General features: G+C 48.4%; 1 protein-coding gene across 1 annotated transcript in view; it reads right to left on the bottom strand.

Moving 5' to 3' along the window:
• LOC144502798 (nuclear receptor corepressor 2-like) overlaps positions 1 to 20,715 on the bottom strand; it is a 171,257-nt gene that overhangs the window by 125,866 nt on the left and 24,676 nt on the right. The window contains 3 exon segments of the mRNA XM_078227084.1: positions 2,719 to 2,781; positions 7,892 to 8,079; positions 10,502 to 10,629. Of these exon segments, the coding sequence (XP_078083210.1) occupies positions 2,719 to 2,781; positions 7,892 to 8,079; positions 10,502 to 10,629 (379 nt within the window).

Raw genomic sequence — 20,715 nt, 5'->3', positions numbered from 1 at the left:
ACACATCTCTTTAACCTGTGCTTAACACTCTCTCCATTCACATTGTCTGTACCTTTAAGACATGATTACCTGTAAAGACTCGCATTCCAACCATTATTTTGTAAATTGAGTTTGTGTCTTTATATGCCCTGTTTGTGAACAGAACTCCCACTCACCTGATGAAGGAGCAGCGCTCTTTTGCTATCAGATAAACCTGTTGGACTTTAACCTGGTGTTGTGAGACTTCTTAGTGTGTTTATCTCCACTGTAGCCAGTGAGGATACAAAGATTTCTCTCAAAGCCCCAGCAATTTCCTCCCTTGCCTCTCTCAGTATTCTGGGGTATATCCCATCAGTATTCTGGAGACTTGTCTACCTTAATGTTTCTCAAGAATCCCAATGCCTCCTCTTGTTTGATCTCAACATGACTCAAACTATAGAATCATAGAATCATACAGTGCAGAAAGAGGCCATTCGGCCCATCGAGTCTGCACCAACCACAGTCCCACCCAGGCCCTATCCCCATATCCCTACATATTTTACCCGCTAATCCCTCTAACCTACGCATCCCGGGACACTAAGGGGCAATTTTAGCATGGCCAATCAACCTAACCCGCACATCTTTGGACTGTGGGAGGAAACCGGAGCACCCGGAGGAAACCCACGCAGACACGAGGAGAATGTGCAAACTCCACACAGTGACCCAAGCTGGGATTTGAACCCAGGTCCCTGGAGCTGTGAAGCAGCAGTGCTAACCACTGTGCTACCGTGCCGCACATCCTTTCCCAGACTCATCATCCACCAAGTCCTTCTCTTTGGTGAATACTGAAGCAAAGTACTCATTTAATACCTCGCCCATTTCCTCTGACTCCACGCATAGATTCCCTCCCTTGTCCTTGAGTGGGCCAACCCTCTCCCTGGCTACCCTCTTGCTCTTTATATATGTATAAAAAGCCTTGGGATTTTCCTTAATCCCTCTGGCCAAAGCTTTTTCATGACCTCTTTTAGCCCTCCTTACTCCTTGCTTAAGTTTCTTTCTACTTTCCTTGTATTCCACACTTGCTTTGTGTGTTTCCAGTCTCCTAGCTTTGAGAAATGCTTCCTTTTTCTCTTTGACTCGGCTCACAATATCTCTTGTTATCCAAGGTTCCCAAAACTTGCCATACTTATCCTTCATCCTTACAGGAATGTGCCGTTCCTGAATCCCTATCAACTTACACTTGAAAGCCTCCCACATGCCAGATGTTGATTTGCCCTCAAACATCTGTCCTCAATCTACATTCTTCAGTTCCTGCCTAATATTGTTGTAATTAGCCTTCCCCCAATTTAGTACCTTAACTTGAGGACTACACTTATCTTTATCCATCAGTACCTTAAAGCTTACTGAATTGTGGTCACTGTTCCTGAACTGCTCCCCTACTGAAACATCGACCACCTGGCTGGGCTCATTCCCCAATACCAGGTCCAGTCTAACCGAAAGAGCACTGTATACAATTCCAGTCACCCTGCTACAGGGAGGATGTTATTAAACTGGAAAGATTTACAAGGATGTTCCCAGAACTGGAAGGTTTGAGTTATGAGGAGAAGCTGGATAGGTTGGGACTTTTTTCACTGGAGTGTAGGAAGATGAGGGGTGACCTTATAGAGGTTTATAAAATCATGAGGGGCATAGATAAAGCGAATAGCCAAAGTATTTTCCCCAGGGTGGGGGAGTCCAAAACTCGAGGGCATAGGTTTAAGGTGAGAGGGGAAGGAAAGAGACCTGAGGGGCAACTTTTTCACACAGAGGGTGGTGCGCATATGGAATGAGCTGCCAGAGGAGGTGGGAGTAGCGGGTACAATTATAGCATTTAAAATACATTTGAACAGGTGCATGGATGGGGAAGGTTTAGAGGGATATGGGCCAAATACAGACAAATGGGACTAGTTCAGTTTAGGAAACCTGGTCAGCATGGACAAGGTGGGCCGAAGGGCCTGTTTTCGTGCTGTATATCTCTATGACGCTACGATTAGACAAAAGATTCACACCAGAATCTTCCGTTCTCACATCGGCAACTTTTCCCACGGTGGATATGATGAGTCGTTTAAAGATTCCCTGACTTCAGCAGAACAGAAAGATCCTTGTCAGCAAGAGGGGCCTGAGAACCACCACGCCCCTTCCCCTCCCCCCTCTCCGCCCCCCCCCCCCCCTCTCCGCCCCCCCTCCCCCCCCCCCCCCCCCCCCCACCCAACTCCCTGAAGTAAGTTATTTTCAGAATGGTGATGTGGTCATAGAATCCTACAGTGCAGAAGGAGGCCATTCGGCCCATCGAGTCTGCGCCGACCACAATCCCACCCAAGTCCAATCCCTACAACCCATGTGTTTACCCCAGCTAATCCCCCTGACACTCATGGTCAACTTACCATTGGCCAATCCACCGAACCCGCACATTGAACAAGGTTTTATGTCCTTTCAGATTCTGCTGAATTTCGCCCAGTTTTAGATATTTTTACCCTGTCACGGTTGACATAAACAGGCAGAGTTTGCCATTTCAGTGATCAGTGAACTGCGCACTAACCAAACACATCCATTTAAGGAATCTTGGCTTTTGAACAGTTTTCACTGATTATTCAGAGCAATGAAACAATGAGCTGGATCCAAGTCTCTGCACAAACCACATCTACAGAGAAGCTGAACTGGAAACAGAGCAGTGTCAGGCTAACACGCCACAGCTCACTGCTCTAAAAAGAAAGTACAAACCTTTTTTAGCCACTTCCATTTCTTCCTCTGTCCACCGGGAACTCTCCACTGACTCAGAAGATGCTGCAAAAAAGTTTCACAACTCTGATTCCGGGAAATCCATTTAGGGCAAAGGTTGCTTTTCAGGCATGCAATGTTGCAGTTGCCGCAAGAACATTTCTGCTGTGTAATATTATTCAGATATCACCAAACATCCCAACCACCCGCAGGCTCACATGCGATTCCTCCCCGCACTGTGGCACCAGTTGTCTTAACCCTGATGCTGACTCCAGCAGCTCTGCCAATTGTGAAACGTTGCAGAGTTGCTGAATTCCTCAGACTGCCAGCTGAAATCAAACCCTCCTCCCTTTCTGCTCTGTGAGAATTCCAACAAAACCTGAAATCTTGCGCCAGTTTTGCAAAGCACTTTGACCAAGGGTCATTTGGACTCGAAACGTCAGCTCTTTTCTCTCCTTACAGATGCTGCCAGGACCTGCTGAGATTTTCCAGCATTTTCTCTTTTTGTTTCAGATTCCAGCATCCGCAGTAATTTGCTTTTATCCATGCTGCCCATTTTTAAAAACCCCTAAGCTAGTCCCAATTGCCCGTATTTGGCCCATATCCCTCTATACCCGTCTTACCCATGTAACTATCTAAATGCTTTTTAAAAGACAAAATTGTACCCGCCTCTACTACTACCTCTGGCAGCTCGTTCCAGACACTCACCACCCTCTGTGTGAAAAAATTGCCCCTCTGGACACTTTTGTGTCTCTCCCCTCTCACCTTAAACCAATGCCCTCTAGTTTTAGACTCCCCTACCTTTGGGAAAAGATGTTGACTATCTAGCTGCTCTGTGCCCCTCATTATTTTATAGACCTCTATAAGGTCACCCCTCAGCCTCCTACGCTCCAGAGGAAAAAGTCCCAGTCTATCCAGCCTCTCCTTATAACTCAAAGCATTCCTTCCTCAATGCCACATTTTAACCTGAGTTGTTGGTGAGTTCATGTTGCTGCTGCCTTTGCTATTTGTTTCTTCTAGATCCCTTATCATAGAAATCATAGAAACCCTACAGTGCAGAAGGAGGCCATTCGGCCCATCGAGTCTGCACCGACCACAATACCACCCAGGCCCTACCCCCACACACTTACCCGCTAATCCCTCTAACCTACGCATCTCAGGACTCTAAGGGGCAATTTTTTACCTGGCCAATCAACCTAACCCGCACATCTTTCTCGGAGTCAGGCTTCTTAATCACCTTCCAAGACAAGATGGTGAGACTGCGAGTTCAAGGGTCCTACTCTCTGCTGAACCTCTCACTGCCATCATCTCTGACCTTGTCTCTTTGGGTGAGTTTCCAGCTTCTCTCCCCCTCCCTCTCCTGGTCTTGTGTTTTTTTCTACACTGCTTCAAGTTGTGTTCAGAGTCACTCGGCTTTTCTCCAAGTCTGATCTACAAGTGAATGTTTGGATATGACTACCAAGTTCCTGCAATGGCAAAATGGGAGGGGATATTTCAGAAAGGATACAGTCCAACAAATAAGAAAAAAGCCCAAGGTACGGACACACCGTCGGTGGCTAACTAGAAAGGTTAAAGGTTATCAAAGTTCAAGGAAAAGCAGATCATTGTGCAAAGACAGGTGGAAGGCTGGAAGATTGGACAGATTGGGCGGCACGGTAGCACAGTGGTTAGCACTGCTGCTTCACAGCTCCAGGGACCTGGGTTCGATTCCCGGCTTGGGTCACTGTCTGTGTGGAGTTTGCACATTCTCCTCGTGTCTGCGTGGGTTTCCTCCGGGTGCTCCGGTTTCCTCCCACAGTCCAAAGATGTGCGGGTTAGGTTGATTGGCCATGCTAAAAAATTGCCCTTAGTGTCCCGTGATGCATAGGTTAGAGGGATTAGTGGGTAAATATCTAGGGATATGGGGGTAGGGCCTTGGTGGGATTGTGGTCGGTATAGACTCGATGGGCCGAATGGCCTCTTTCTGTGCTGTAGGGTTTCTATGATTTCTAAGATTCTAAGATTTCTAAGAATATCAAGAATAACAAAGGAGATTGCACTTAGAGTACGAGAGAAAGATAGCCAGAACTATGAAAATAGATAGTCAGAATGTCTATAAATATTTTAAAAAGAAACGGTTAACAGAGTGAGTGTTGGTCCTTGAGGAAGTGAGTCTGGGGAATGAATAATTGAAAACAAGGAGTTAAATTCAACACTTATTTTGCATCGTTCTTCATTGTAGAGAATACAAATCCCAGAAATCGCTGTAAACCAGGAAGTGGAAGGGAGGGAGGAACTCAGGAAAATTGCCATCACCAGGGAAGTGGAACTGAACAAAGTGTTGGGGCTGCGGGCTGACAAATCCCCAGATCTGGATCGTCCAAGGGTCTTGAAAGACGTGTTTAGTGAGATAGTTGATGTGTTGGTTTTAATCTTCCAAAATCTCTATTTTTTAAGAAGGCCCAAAAGGGAGAGAGACAGTGTGAGATATTTAACCACGCTGGTCTCATGATGCTGTCATTGGGATGTTTCACAGGCTTCTGTCAGAGTTTAATTTTCTACTCCGTACTGACAACAGCTCCTCAATAAACCAGTAGCCAGTTAGATTGAATCTACGGGTGAGAACCACATCTTTTTCTTTCTGTTTAAAACCCACAAACCCCTAACAGAGTTAGGACATTACAGACAGAAAGCAGGAGATGACAGGCTAGTTAGCCAAACATCTGTCACAGGGAGGATGTTAGGAGTTATTGTTAGATAAGCAGAGCATTCAGGCAGAGTCAACGGCGTTTTGTGAAATGGAAATCATGTTGAACCAACTTACTGGAATTCATTGAGGAAGAAACCTGTGCTGTGGATAAAGGGAAATGTGTGGATGTGCTGCACTTAGATTTCCAGAAGGCATTTGATAAGGGATCACATCAAAGGTTATTGTGGAAAATAAAAGCTTGTGCCGTAGGGGCTAACATATTGGCATGGATTGAAGATTGGCTAGCTAACGGGAAACAGAGAGTTGGCATAAATGGGTCTTCTTCTGGTTGGCAGGATCTGATGAGCGGTGTGGCACAGGGATCAGTGCTGGGGCCTCAACGGTTTACAATTTATATAAATCACTTGGATGAAGGGATTGAAGGTATTTTTGCTAAATTTGCTGATGACACAAAGATAAGTAGGAAAATAAATTGTGAAGAGAATGTAAGCAGGCTACGAAAGGACACAGGTTAAATGAGGGGGAAAATCTCTGGCAAATGGAGTATAATGTGGGAAAATGTGAAATTGTCCATTTAGGCAGAAGGAGTAAAAATGTTTATATTCTAAATGGTGAGAGATTGCAAAGCTCAGAGGTGCAGAGGGATCTGGGTGTCCTAGTGCATGAACCACAAAAGGCTAATATGCAGGCATTTGACAAGGTGCCGCACCAAAGACTGCTACATAAGATAAAGGTGCACCGTGTTACGGGTAATGTATTAGCATGGATAGAGGATTGGTTAACTAACAGAAAGCAAAGAGTCGGGATAAATGGGTGTTTTTCTGGTTGGCGACCAGTGACTAGTGGTGTGCCTCGGGGATCAGTGTTGGGACCGCAATTGTTTACGATTTACATAGATGATTTGGAGTTGGGGACCAAGTGCAGTGTGTCAAAATTCGCAGATGACACTAAGATGGGTGGAAGAGCAAAGTGTGCAGAGGACGCCAAAAGTCTGCAAAGGGATATAGATAGTCTAAGTGAGTGGGCGAGGGTCTGGCAGATGGAGTACAATGTTGGTAAATGTGAGGTCATCCATTTTGGTAGGAATAACAGCAAAATGGACTATTATTTAAATGGTAAAAAATTGCAGCATGCTGCTGTGCAGAGGGACCTGGGTGTCCTTGTGCAGGAATCACAAGAAGTTGGTTTGTAAGTTCAGCAGGTAATTAAGAAGGCAAATGGAATTTTGTCCCTCATTGCTCGAGGGATGGAGTTTAAAAACAGCGAGGTTATGTTGCAGCTGTATAAGGTGCTGGTGAGGCCACATCTGGAGTACTGGGTACAGTTTTGGTCTCCTTACTTGAGAAAGGATATACTGGCACTGGAGGGGGTGCAGAGGAGATTCACGAGGTTGATTCCAGAGTTGAGAGGGTTGGCTTATGAGGAGAGACTGAGTAGACTGGGGCTATACTCATTGGAATTCAGAAGAATGAGGGGAGATCTTATAGAAACATATAAGATTATGAAGGGAATAGATAAGATAGAAGCAGGGAAGTTGTTTCCACAGGTGGATGAAACTAGAACTAGGGGGCATAGCCTCAAAATAAGGGGAAGCAGATTTAGGACTGAGTTGAGGAGGAACTTCTTCACACAAAGGGTTGTGAATCTGTGGAATTCCCTGCCCAGTGAAGCAGTTGAGGCTACCTCATTGAATGTTTTTAGGCAAGGATAGATAAATTTTTGAACAGCTGGTAAGTGGAGCTGAGTCCACGAAAAGATCAGCCATGATCTTATTGAATGGCGGAGCAGGCTCGAGGGGCCAGATGGCCTACTCCTGCTCCTCGTTCTTATGTTCAGGTACAACAATTAGGAAATCTAATATTATCATTTATTGCGAGAGAATTGAATACAAAAGTAGTGAGGTTCTGCTTCAGTCGTACAGGGCACTGGTGGGACCACATCAGGAGTGTTGTGTACAATATCAATCTCCTTATTTAATGTCGAGTGTTAATGTATTGGAAGTGGTTCAGAGAAGCTTTCCCAGTCTAATTCCAGGGATGGGTGGGTTGTCTTCTGAGGAAAGGTTGGACAGGCTGGGATTGTATCTGCTGGATTTTAGAAGAGTAAGAGGCGGCTTCATCAAAACACAGAAGATCCTGAGGGGGTGTTGACAGGGTGGATGTGGAGAGAATGTTTCCTCTTGGGGAGACTCTGGAACTAGGGGCCGCTGTTTAAGATACGAGCTCACCCATTTAACAAAGCGCTGAAGAGAAATGTTCCCCCTCAGAGGGTGGGGAGATTCTGGAACTATCTTCCGAAAGGGGTGATAGGTTGTTGGGGTGGGCTGGATGCAGAGTCGAGGTTATTGTCAGATTGGCCATAATCTGACTAAACACTGAGCAGACTCGAGGGGCCGAATGGTCTACCCTGCTCCTTGGTCATAACTGTTAAACTAAGCCGGTGATGACGGCGGGATTGGGTCAGTTTGGGTTGGAGAGATGAACTCACGGATTTCGGCGAGTGTTGACTGGGGGACTGGCGTTTCCTCCGGATTGGTTTCGTTGGCCATGGACCTTGTTATCCGCCCCTTGCGCCTTCCCTGGCTATTGGCTGTTTGACGACCCCTAAATGCTGAAACCTCCTTTTCTTCATTCTCCTCCGTTGAGCTTTCGCTGCTCTTTACTTTCTCCTTGTCCCTGAGGGAGGAGAAAGAAACCATTGTTCCATCAGCCAGATTTCCTGCAACGTGAGCCAGCCTGAGAAACATCCCAATGTTTTCCCGTGAGCGACAGAATCTCCAGGCCCTGCACTCCACCACTGAATCATTTCACTCAGTGCTCTGTGTAGGGGAAGTGTCCGCATCAGGGACACGTTTCTGTAAACCTTTCCCCACTCCTGTTTGTGTTGGGGGAAATCAAGGAATATTCTATGTTTCAATTGAAATATCCAGAATTAAATTCCCATTTCATACCAGCTAAGCTCCAAGTGCCAGCCTGAGAGCGACAAGTGAAATGGGAGGGTGGAGACCGACCGAGGGCTGGGATTTTACAACATTGCTCGAGCGAGAATCGTAATATCCTGCCCGAGGCCAACGGAGAATCCCGTTCCGAATCCGGGCTGGGAGAGGCGGTAAAATTCCAGCCGAACTGACAGGACGTCACAAAGAAACCAGCGGTGGTTTGAGTGAAGTGCTCCCCAACTTTCACACAGTCTCTCTCTCTCTCTCTCTCGGGAGATATTCTCCCAGTGACCCTCCCCAACAGGCCAGTGTGTCGCCCACTGCGAGGTCAGGGACACTGCGAGGTCAGGGACACTGCGAGGTCAGGGACACTGCGAGGTCAGGGACACTGCGAGGTCAGGGACACTGCGAGGTCAGGGACACTGCGAGGTCAGGGACACTGCGAGGTCAGGGACACTGCGAGGTCAGGGACACTGGGCATGGCACGAAGGCTGCAGGAGGTTCCTGTTATTGACCTGAAAGAATTCAATTATTTTTTTTACCCCAAACAAGCTGTTTCAGTGAATTCAATCTCAGTGGATTCGAGAGAGAGAGGAGGAGAATTCAAGGTCGCAGTTTTCGATGTAAAACTGCCGTGTGTTTTGTGGTGAAGGTTTGCTGCCAGTGGCCAGTAGCAAGATCCTCCAGTCTGGCCACTGTCAACGGGGAATCTCTGCCAGTGCAACCCCCACCCCTCCCCACCCCCACCCCCCACCTCCCTCACACCCCACACCCCCACACCTCCCAACCCCCCCCCCCGACCCCCACACCCCACCCCCACCCCCCTCACACCCCCACACCTCCCAACCCCCCCCGACCCCCACACCCCACCCCCATCCCTCCCCCCAACCCCCCCCCCGACCCCCACCCCCCCACACACCCCACCCCCACCCCTCCCCCCCAACCCCCACCCCCCTCACACCCCACACCCCCACCCCAGCCCATCCCCCCCCACCTCCCACCCCCCTCACACCCCACCATCCCCACCCACCACGCCCCCCAACCCTCTCCCCACACATCACAGCCCCCAACCCACCCTCCCCACACCCCTACTGACCCTCTGATAGTGCGGCACTCCCTCAGTACTGACCCTCTGACAGTGCGGCACTCCCTCAGTACTGACCCCCTGACAGTGCGGCACTCCCTCAGTACTGACCCTCTGACAGTGCAGCACTCCCTCAGTACTGACCCTCTGACATTGCGGCACTCCCTCAGTACTGACCCTCTGACAGTGCGGCAATCCCTCAGTACTGACCCTCTGACAGTGCGGCACTCCCTCAGTACTGACCCCCTGACAGTGCGGCACTCCCTCAGTACTGACCCTCTGACAGTGCGGCACTCCCTCAGTACTGACCCTCTGACATTGCGGCACTCCCTCAGTACTGACCCTCTGACAGTGCGGCAATCCCTCAGTACTGACCCTCTGACAGTGCGGCACTCCCTCAGTACTGACCCTCTGACAGTGCGGCAATCCCTCAGTACTGACCCTCTGACAGTGCGGCACTCCCTCAGTACTGACCCTCTGACAGTGCGGCACTCCCTCAGTACTGACCCTCTGACAGTGCGGCACTCCCTCAGTACTGACCCTCTGACAGTGCGGCACTCCCTCAGTACTGACCCTCTGACAGTGCGGCACTCCCTCAGCACTGACCCTCTGACAGTGCGGCACTCCCTCAGTACTGACCCTCTGACAGTGCGGCACTCCCTCAGCACTGACCCTCTGACAGTGCGGCAATCCCTTGGTACTGACCCTCTGACAGTGCAGCACTCCCTCAGCACTGACCCTCTGACAGTGTGGCACTCCCTCAGTAGTGTCAGAGTCACAGAGGTTTACAGCATGGAAACAGGCCCTTCAGCCCAACTTGTCCAAGCCATCCTTTTTTTAACCACTATGCGAGTCCCGATTTCCCGTGTTTGGCCCATATGATTCTGACAGTGCGGGAGCAGGAGGAGAGAGGGGGGAAACTCTGCCCCCTTCTTACTCCAATTCCCTGGGGGTTGAGATGTTGCCAAATCGGCAGAATAAGGTCTGAGTTGAATCAGAGTGAGAAAGCAAAAGCCCAACTCAAACTGTGAGACTGAGAGAGAATGAAGAGCAGTGATTGGCTGCTGCCTCTTACCCCATTGGATCATCCTTGTTGGGGTCAATTTCTCCCTCCTTCTCTCCTTTCTCTCTCTCTCCGTCTCTCTCTGCTTCCTTCTCCTTCTCACCTCTGATTTCCTGGATGTTTCTGGTGATGTTCTGCTGCTGTCAACAGAAACAGGTGCTGGGAGTCAGGAACAGGAGGTGTGGGGGTTTTCCATGCAGCAACTGAACATTCACACATTCAAACAGTGAGTCACAGTCAGTGACGGAAGCAGAGATTCCAGGAAAAGGAACAAGATCATCACCTTACCGAATAACGCCACACTCACATCTCAAAGACACACCTCAAAAACACACACTCACACACTCACTCACACACACACACTCACACACACACACTCACACACACACACTCACACACACACACTCACACACACACACTCACACACACACACTCACACACACACACTCACACACACACACTCACACTCACACACACACACACTCACACACACACACTCACACACACACACTCACACACACACACTCACACTCACACACACACTCACACTCACACACACACTCACACACACACTCACACACACACTCACACACTCACTCACACACACACTCACACACACACTCACACACACACTCACACACACACTCACACACACACTCACACACACACTCACACACTCACTCACACACTCACTCACACACTCACTCACACACTCACTCACTCACACACTCACTCACACACTCACTCACACACTCACACACTCACTCACTCACACACTCACTCACACACTCACTCACACACTCACTCACACACACACTCACACACACACTCACACACACACTCACACACACACTCACACACACACTCACACACTCACTCACACACTCACTCACACACTCACTCACACACTCACTCACACACTCACACACTCACTCACACACTCACTCACACACTCACTCACACACTCACTCACTCACACACTCACTCACTCACACACTCACTCACACACTCACTCACACACTCACACACTCACTCACTCACACACTCACTCACACACTCACTCACACACTCACTCACACACACACTCACACACACACTCACACACACACTCACACACACACTCACACACACACTCACACACACACTCACACACACACTCACACACACACTCACACACTCACTCACACACTCACTCACACACACACTCACTCACACACTCACTCACACACTCACTCACACACTCACTCACACACTCACTCACACACTCACTCACACACTCACTCACACACTCACTCACACACTCACTCACACACTCACTCACACACTCACTCACTCACTCACACACTCACTCACACACTCACACACTCACTCACACTCACTCACACACTCACACACACACTCACACACTCACTCACACACTCACTCACACACTCACTCACACACTCACTCACACACTCACTCACACACTCACTCACACACTCACTCACACACTCACTCACACACTCACTCACACACACACTCACACACACACTCACTCACACACTCACACACTCACTCACACACTCACTCACACACTCACTCACACACTCACTCACTCACTCACACACTCACTCACACACTCACTCACACACTCACTCACACACTCACTCACACACTCACTCACACACTCACTCACACACTCACTCACACACTCACTCACACACTCACTCACACACTCACTCACACACTCACTCACACACTCACTCACACACTCACTCACACACTCACTCACACTCACTCACACACTCACTCACACACTCACTCACACACTCACTCACACACACACTCACACACACACTCACACACACACTCACACACACACTCACACACACACACTCACACACACACTCACACACACACTCACTCACACACTCACTCACACACTCACTCACTCTCACACTCACACTCACACTCACACTCACACACACGCTCTCACACAGACACACACTCTCACACAGACACACACTCTCACACAGACACACTCGCTCTCTCACACATTCGCTCTCTCACACAGACACACACTCACTCTCGCACACTCGCTCACACAAACATGCACACGCACAGTTGCTCTCTCAGACACACACTCTCTCACGCTCTCTCGCGCTCTCTCACGCTCGCTCACGCTCTCTCACGCTTGTCCGCGCTCTCTCACGCTCGCCCGTGCTCTCTCACGCTCGCCCGCGCTCTCTCACGCTCGCCCGCGCTCTCTCACGCTCGCCCGCGCTCTCACGCTCGCTCGCTCTCCCAGCGCTGGGTGCGAGAGTTCTGGTTCCTCTCTGAGATAGCAAACTGCGTAAGGAAAAGCAGAGCCAGTCTGACCGTGCGTGAGGATAGTTTGAAATGAAGAACAATGTATATGGATGATTTCCAATCAGTGAGTGTGACCCTGTGAAGGGGGAATCTTTCGGGGCAACGTCACGAGGGAGGGGAGGGAGGGGGAGAGACATTGATGAAAACACAAAGTGTTCTGGAATAAAAGCAATCCAGTGGATGCTGGAATCTGAAACCAGAAGGGAAAATGATGTTTTGTGTCCAGAGCTTCGTCAAAGCTCAAACTGAACTCAAAATGTCAGCTCTTTTCTCTCCTTACAGATGCTGCCAGATCTGCTGAGATTTTCCAGGTATTTTGGAGTCACTGGGGCTGTTTGTATTTCTGAGGTTGCAAATTCCCCGCGGATATCACTGACATGGACCCTTCTTCTGCAGTTCCAGCAGCGAGTGGGATTGAATTATACAAAACTCCCAAACATCCCTCAGTTCTCGAGACATTTCACATCAGTTTAATCTCCAGAGGCGAGTGTTAGAATTCATTCCGAGTCCTTCCAATCCAGAGGTTTCTGGTTCTTGTGAAACCAGTTTCACAATCGCAGCAATTTGTTAATGTCACTCGAACAATGACATCTGCAGAAAATGATTAACCTGGGGGCAGCGCTGATCGCGGCCAGAATTCTCCGGCCATTCCTCCCCCTGCACCCGCCATTGCCGCTGCAGCGAGGATGGAGATTTCCCTGCTCGGCTAAACCTCCGCTCACTGCAGCGGGACAGGAGAATCCACTCACTGCAGCGGGATCAGGAGAATCCGCTCACTGCAGCGGGACAGGAGAATCCGCTCACTGCAGCGGGACAGGAGAATCCGCTCACTGCAGCGGGACAGGAGAATCCACTCACTGCAGCGGGATCAGGAGAATCCGCTCACTGCAGCGGGATCAGGAGAATCCGCTCACTGCAGCGGGACAGGAGAATCCGCTCACTGCAGCGGGACAGGAGAATCTGCTCACTGCAGCGGGACAGGAGAATCCGCTCACGGCAGCGGAACAGGAGAATCTGCTCACTGCAGCGGGACAGGAGAATCCGCTCACTGCAGCGGGACAGGAGAATCCGCTCACTGCAGCGGGACAGGAGAATCTGCTCACTGCAGCGGGACAGGAGAATCCGCTTACTGCAGCGGGACAGGAGAATCTGCTCACTGCAGCGGGACAGGAGAATCCGCTCACTGCAGCGGGACAGGAGAATCCGCTCACTGCAACGGGACAGGAGAATCCGCTCACTGCAGCGGGACAGGAGAAACCGCTCACTGCAGCGGGACAGGAGAATCCGCTCACTGCAGCGGGACAGGAGAATCCGCTCACTGCAGCGGGACAGGAGAATCCGCTCACTGCAGCGGGACAGGAGAATCCGCTCACTGCAGCGGGACAGGAGAATCCGCTCACTGCAGCGGGACAGGAGAATCCGCTCACTGCAGCGGGACAGGAGAATCCGCTCACTGCAGCGGGACAGGAGAATCCGCTCACTGCAGCGGGACAGGAGAATCCACTCACTGCAGCGGGACAGGAGAATCCACTCACTGCTGCAGGACAGGAGAATCTGCTCACTGCAGCGGGACAGGAGAATCCGCTCACTGCAGCGGGACAGGAGAATCCACTCACTGCAGCAGGACAGGAGAATCTGGCCAATGTCTTTAAAACAAATGGTCCATTCTCTGAAACAGATCACACCTCATAACTATCAGCGTGTGACCATGAGATGTAGGAGCAGACTTAGGCCATTCAGCCCATTGAGTCTGCTCCACCAGTCGATCATGGCTCCCCATTCTCCCACTTTTTCCCTGTAACCTTAGATTCCCTTACCAATCAAGAACCTATCTATCTCTATCTCTGCTTTAAATGGTTTCATGATGTGGAGATGCCGGCGTTGGACTGGGGTAAACACAGTAAGAAGTTTAACAACACCAGGTTAAAGTCCAACAGGTTTATTTGGTAGCAAAAGCCACACAAGCTTTCGAGGCTCTGAGCCCCTTCTTCAGGTGAAGAAGGGGCTCAGAGCCTCGAAAGCTTGTGTGGCTTTTGCTACCAAATAAACCTGTTGGACTTTAACCTGGTGTTGTTAAACTTCTTAAATGGTTTCCCCCTGATTCCCATTGACTCCAATTTCACCCGGGCTCCTTGATGCCAAACCCGGTCCAAAGTTGGCACCTGGTTTTGGCAGAACCCAAACTGGGCATCAGTGAACAGCAGCTAACATAGAAACATCAAGAATAGGAGGAAGCCATTTGGCCCTTTGACCTGCTCCCCCATTCATTATAATCACAGCTGATCATCCAACTCAATATCCTGATCCCACCTTCCCCCCCCCCCAACATCCTTTATCCCCTTGGCCCCGAGTGTTATCTCTAACTGATTCTTGAAATCATTCAATCTTTTGGGCTCAGCTGCTTTTTGTGGGAGCGAATTCCACAGACTGACCACTCTCTGGGTGAAAGCATTTCTCCCCATCTTAGTACGAAAAGATTACCTTCGCTACACTCCTCCAGAGCAAGAACATCCTTCCCCAGAAAAGGAGACCAAAACTGCACACAATACTCTAGGTGTGGCCTCACCAAGGCCCTGTATAGTTCAAACAACACATCCCTGCTCCTGTACTCAAAACCTCTCGCAATGAAGGCCAACATACCATTTGCCTTGTTTACTGCCTGCTGCACCTGCATGCTTACCTTCAGCGACTGGTGCACAAGGACACTCAGGTCCCGCTGCACACTCCCCTCTCCCAATTTACAGCCATTCAGGTAGTAATCTGTCTTCTTGCTTCCAAAGTGAATAACCTCACATTTATCCAAATTATACTGCATCTGCCATTGATTAGCCCGCTCACCCAACCTGTCCAGATCATTCTGAAGGATCTCTGCATCCTCGTCACAGTTCACCCTCCCACCCAACTTGATGTCATCTGCAAACTTTGAGATGTTACATTTTGTTCCCTCATCCAAATCATTAACATATATAGTGAAAAGCTGGGATTTAAGTACTGATCCTTGTGGTACCTCACTAGTCACAGCCTGCCATTCGGAAAAAGACTTTATTCCTACTCTTTGTTTCCTCTCTGCAACCAGTTTTCTATCCATCTCAATACACTTCCTCCAATCCCATGCGCTTTAATTTTACACACTAATCTATATTGGACTTTGTCAAAAACCTTCTGAAAGTCCAAATAAACCACATCCACTGGCTCCCTCTCATCAAGTCTACTCGTTACATCCTTGAAGAATTCCAGTAGAGTTTTCAAGCATGGCTTCCCTTTTGTAAATCCATACTGGCTCTGTCCGATTCTACCACTGTTTTCCAAGTGCTCTGCTATAAAATATTTGATAACGGATTCGAGAATTTTCCTCACTACCGATGTTAAGCTTACTGGTCTATAATTCCCTGTTTTCTCTCTACCTCCCTTTTTGAATATTGGAGTGACATTCACTACCCTCCAATCTGCAGGGACTGTTCCAGAGTCTATAGAATCCTGGAAAATGACCACCAATGCATCCACTATTTCTAGAGCCACTTCCTTAAGTACTCTGGGACGTAGATTATCAGGCCCTGGAGATTTATCCACCTTCAATCCCATCAATTTCCTCAACACCATTTCTCTGCTAATTCTGATTTCCTTCAGTTTCTCCTTTTTTATTAAACCCTTAGTAAACCCTTTTACTTCCCCAACATTTCTGGTGTGTTATTTGTGTCCTTTGTGAAGACAGAATCAAAGTTTGTATTCAGTTGGTCAGCCATTTCTTTGTTCCCCATTATAAATCCCCCAGTTTCTGACTGTAAGTCAGAAATGTTTCTGACATTTGTCTTCAATTTTCTTCTCTTCACATACCCATTGAAACTTCTGCAGTCGCAGCTTCCATGTTCCCCGCAAACTTCCTCATGGACTCTATTGTCCCATTTTTAATCAGTCCCATGGTCCTCCTCTGCTGAATTCTAAACTGCTCCCAATCCTCAGGTCTGTTGTTTCTTTTTGGGGCAATTTGTATGCTTCTTCCTTGGATTGGATACTAGCTCTAATTTCCCTTGTAAGCCATGGATTGGTCACCTTTCCCATTTTCCTTTAGCGCCAGACAGGAATGAACAATTGTTGCCGTTCACCCAGGCGCTTTCTGAATGTTTGCCATTGCCCATCCACCGACATCCCTTTAAATAACATTTCCCAATCCATCATAGCCAACAGGCACCTCATATCATCGTAGTTTCCTTTATTAAGATTCAAAACCCTCCTCTCGGAGTCAACTACGTCACTTTCCATCACAATGAAAAATTCTATCATGTTGTGGTCGCTCATCCCAAGGGGTCTCGCAAAACTAGATAGGCTGTGAGGAGAGGTTGAATAAACTAGGATTGTTTTCACTGGAAAGACGGAGGCTGAGGGGAGACCTGATAGAGGTCGACAAAATGATGAGAGGCACAGACAGGGTGGATAGTCAGAGGCTTTTACCCAGGTTGGAAGTGTCAATTACAAGGGGGCACAGGTTCAAGGTGAGAGGGGGAAAGTTTAACGGAGATGTGTGGGGAAGTCACAGGAGGTGGTGGAAGCAGGCACATTAGCAACATTTAAGAGGCATCTGGATGGGTACATGAATAGGGAGTGAATAGAGGGATACGGACTGAGTAAGGGCAGAGGTTTTTTTTAGTTTAGGCAGGCATTATGATGGGCACAGGCTTGGAGGGCCGAAGGGCCTGTTTCTGTGCTGTACTGTTCTTGCTTCTTGTTCTTAACTAGATTGGCAATGATTCCCTTCTCATTACACAGTACCCAGTCTAAGATGGCCTGCTCTCGAGTTGGTTCCTCTACATATTGGTCAAGAAAACCATCCCGTATACACTCCAGGAATTCCTCCTCTACGGCATGTGGCTAATTTGATTTGCCCATCTATATGCAGATTAAGGTCACCCATAATTACAGATGTCCCTTTATCGCATGTGTCTCTAATTTCCTGTTTAATGCCATTCCCAACATGACCACGACAGTTTGGAGGTCTATATACATAGAGTCATAGAGGTTTACAGCATGGAAACAGGCCCTTCGGCCCAACTTGCCCATGCCGCTCTTTTTTTTAAAAAAACCCCTAAGCTAATCCCAATTGCCCACATTTGGCCCATATCCTCGATACCCATCTTACCCATGTAACTATCTAAATGCTTTTTAAAAGATAAAGTTGTACCCGCCTCTACTACTACCTCTGGCAGCTTGTTCCAGACACTCACCACCCTCTGTGTGAAAACAATTGCCCCTCTGGACACTTTTGTATCTCTTCCCTCTCACCTTAAACCTATGCCCTCTAGTTTTAGACTCCCATACCTTTGGGAAAAGACATTGACTATCTACCTTGTCTATGCCCCTCATTATTTTATAGACCTCTATAAGGTCGCCCCTCAGCTTCCTACGCTCCAGAGAAAAAAGACCCAGTCTATTCAGCCTCTCCTTATAACTCAATCCATCAATTCCCCTACCAACAGTTTTTGTCCCTGGTGTTTCTCAGCTCTACCCATACATAAGAACATAAGAACTAGGAGCAGGAGAAGGCCACCTGGCTCCTGGAGCCTGCTCCGCCATTCAATAAGATCATGGCTGATCTTTTTGTGGACTCAGCTCCACTTACCCGCCCGCTCACCATAACCCTTAATTCCTCTACTGTTCAAAAATTTATCTATCCTCGCCTTAAAAACATTCAATGAGGTAGCCTCAACTGCTTCACTGGGCAGGGAATTCCACAGATTCACAACCCTTTGTGTGAAGAAGTTCCTCCTCAACTCAGTCCTAAATCTGCTTCCCCTTATTTTGAGGCTATGCCCCCGAGTTCTAGTTTCACCCGCCAGTGGAAACAACTTCCCTGCTTCTATCTTATCTATTCCCTTCTTAATCTTATATGTTTCTATAAGATCTCCCCTCATTCTTCTGAATTCCAATGAGTATAGCCCCAGTCTACTCGGTCTCTCCTCATAAGCCAACCCTCTCAACTCCGGAATCAACCTAGTGAATCTCCTCTGCACCCCCTCCAGTGCCAGTATGTCCTTTCTCAAGTAAGGAGACCAAAACTGTACACAGTACTCCAGGTGTGGCCTCACCAGCACCTTGTACAGCTACAACATAACCTCACTGCAACAGATTCCTTGCTCACTATTTTGTTAATTTTCTCTTTAACCAGCAATGCAAATCCACCGCCTTTTCCTTATGGTCTGTCCTTCCTAAATACTGAATATCCCTGGATGTTCATTTCCCATCCCTGGTCACCCCACAGCCATCTCTCCACAATCCCGTCGATAGGATCCCGTTTACATCTATAGCCACTTGATAGTGAAGTCGACTGCCTCTTCCATCAAATTGCTATTAAAATATACATGAACCTTTGATGTAGAAAACCACTCATTAATCGCGCAGAAGTTATTGTTGGAAGTTGGATGAAATCTTACACTCAATCTGTAACGATAGAAGGAAATGGGCGGACAGGGTTATAGAGATCAATGTTTCAGAGAAAGTGAAGCAATCGGCCACCAGTGGAAGGTCAATGCTGCCTCTGGGCCACAGGGTGGCAGTGCTGAGCCACGCTGGTGAACATTATCCAGATTCCAAAATAGACAAAAATCACAAAACACAGAAAATAGGGATAGGAGGAGGAGGAGGCCATTTGGCCCGTCGAGCCTGCTCCGCCATTCATCACGATCATGGCTGATCATCCAACTCAATAGCCTAATCCTGCTTTTTCCCCATAACCTTTGATCCCATTCGCCCCAAGTGCTATATCCAGCCGCCTCTTGAATACATTCAATGTTTTGGTAGCAACTACTTCCTGTGGTAATGAATTCCACAGGCTCACCACTCTTTGGGTGAAGAAATGTCTCCTCACTTCCGTCCTAAATGGTCTATCCTGAATCCTCAGACTGTTACCCCTGGTTCTGGACTCCCCCACCATCAGGAACATCCTCCCTGCATCTACCCTGCCTAGTCCTGTTAGAATTTTATAATTCTCTATGAGATCCCCCCTCATTCATCTGAACTCCAGTGAAAACAATCCTAACCTAGTCAATTTCTCCTCATTTGTCAGTCCTGCCATCCTCGGAATCAGCCTGGTAAACCTTCGCTGCACTCCCTCGAGAGCAAGAACATCCTTCCTCAGAAAGGAGACCAAAACTGCTCACAATACTCGAGGTGTGGCCCCACCAAGGCCCTGTGTAATTGTAACAACACATCCCTGTTCCTGTACTCGAAACCTCTCGCAATGAAGGCCAACATACCATTTGCCTTCTTTACCGCCTGCTGCACCTGCATGCTTACCTTCAATGACTGGTGCACAAGGACACCCAGGTCCCGCTGCACACTCCCCTCTCCCAATTTACAGCCATTCAGGTCGTAATCTGCCACCTTGTTTTTGCTTCCAAAGTGAATAACCTCACATTTATTCAAATTATACTGCATCTGCCATTGATTAGCCCACTCACCCAACCTGTCCAGATCATTCTGAAGGATCTCTGCATCCTCGTCACAGTTCACCCTCCCATCCAACTTGCTATCATCTGCAAACTTTGAGATGTTACATTTTGTTCCCGCATCCAAATCATTAATATATGTTGTGAATAGCTGGGGTCCCAGCACCGATCCCTGTGGCATCCCACTAGTTACTGCCTGCCAATTAGAAAAGCACCCATTAATTCCTACTCTTTGTTTCCTCTCTGCCAACCAGTTTTCTATCCATCTCAATACACTTCCCCCAATCCCATGCGCTTTAATCTTGCACAATAATCTCTTGTGCGGGACTTTGTCAAGCGCTTTCTGAAAGTCCAAATTTACCACATCGACTGGCTCCCCCTTGTCAACTCTACGAGTTACATCTTCAAAGAATTCCAACAGATTTGTCAAGCATGATT

This window comes from Mustelus asterias, chromosome 13 (genome assembly GCF_964213995.1).
Source record: "Mustelus asterias chromosome 13, sMusAst1.hap1.1, whole genome shotgun sequence".
Lineage (NCBI taxonomy): Eukaryota > Metazoa > Chordata > Chondrichthyes > Carcharhiniformes > Triakidae > Mustelus > Mustelus asterias.
This window is presented reverse-complemented; position numbering and strand designations above follow the sequence as displayed.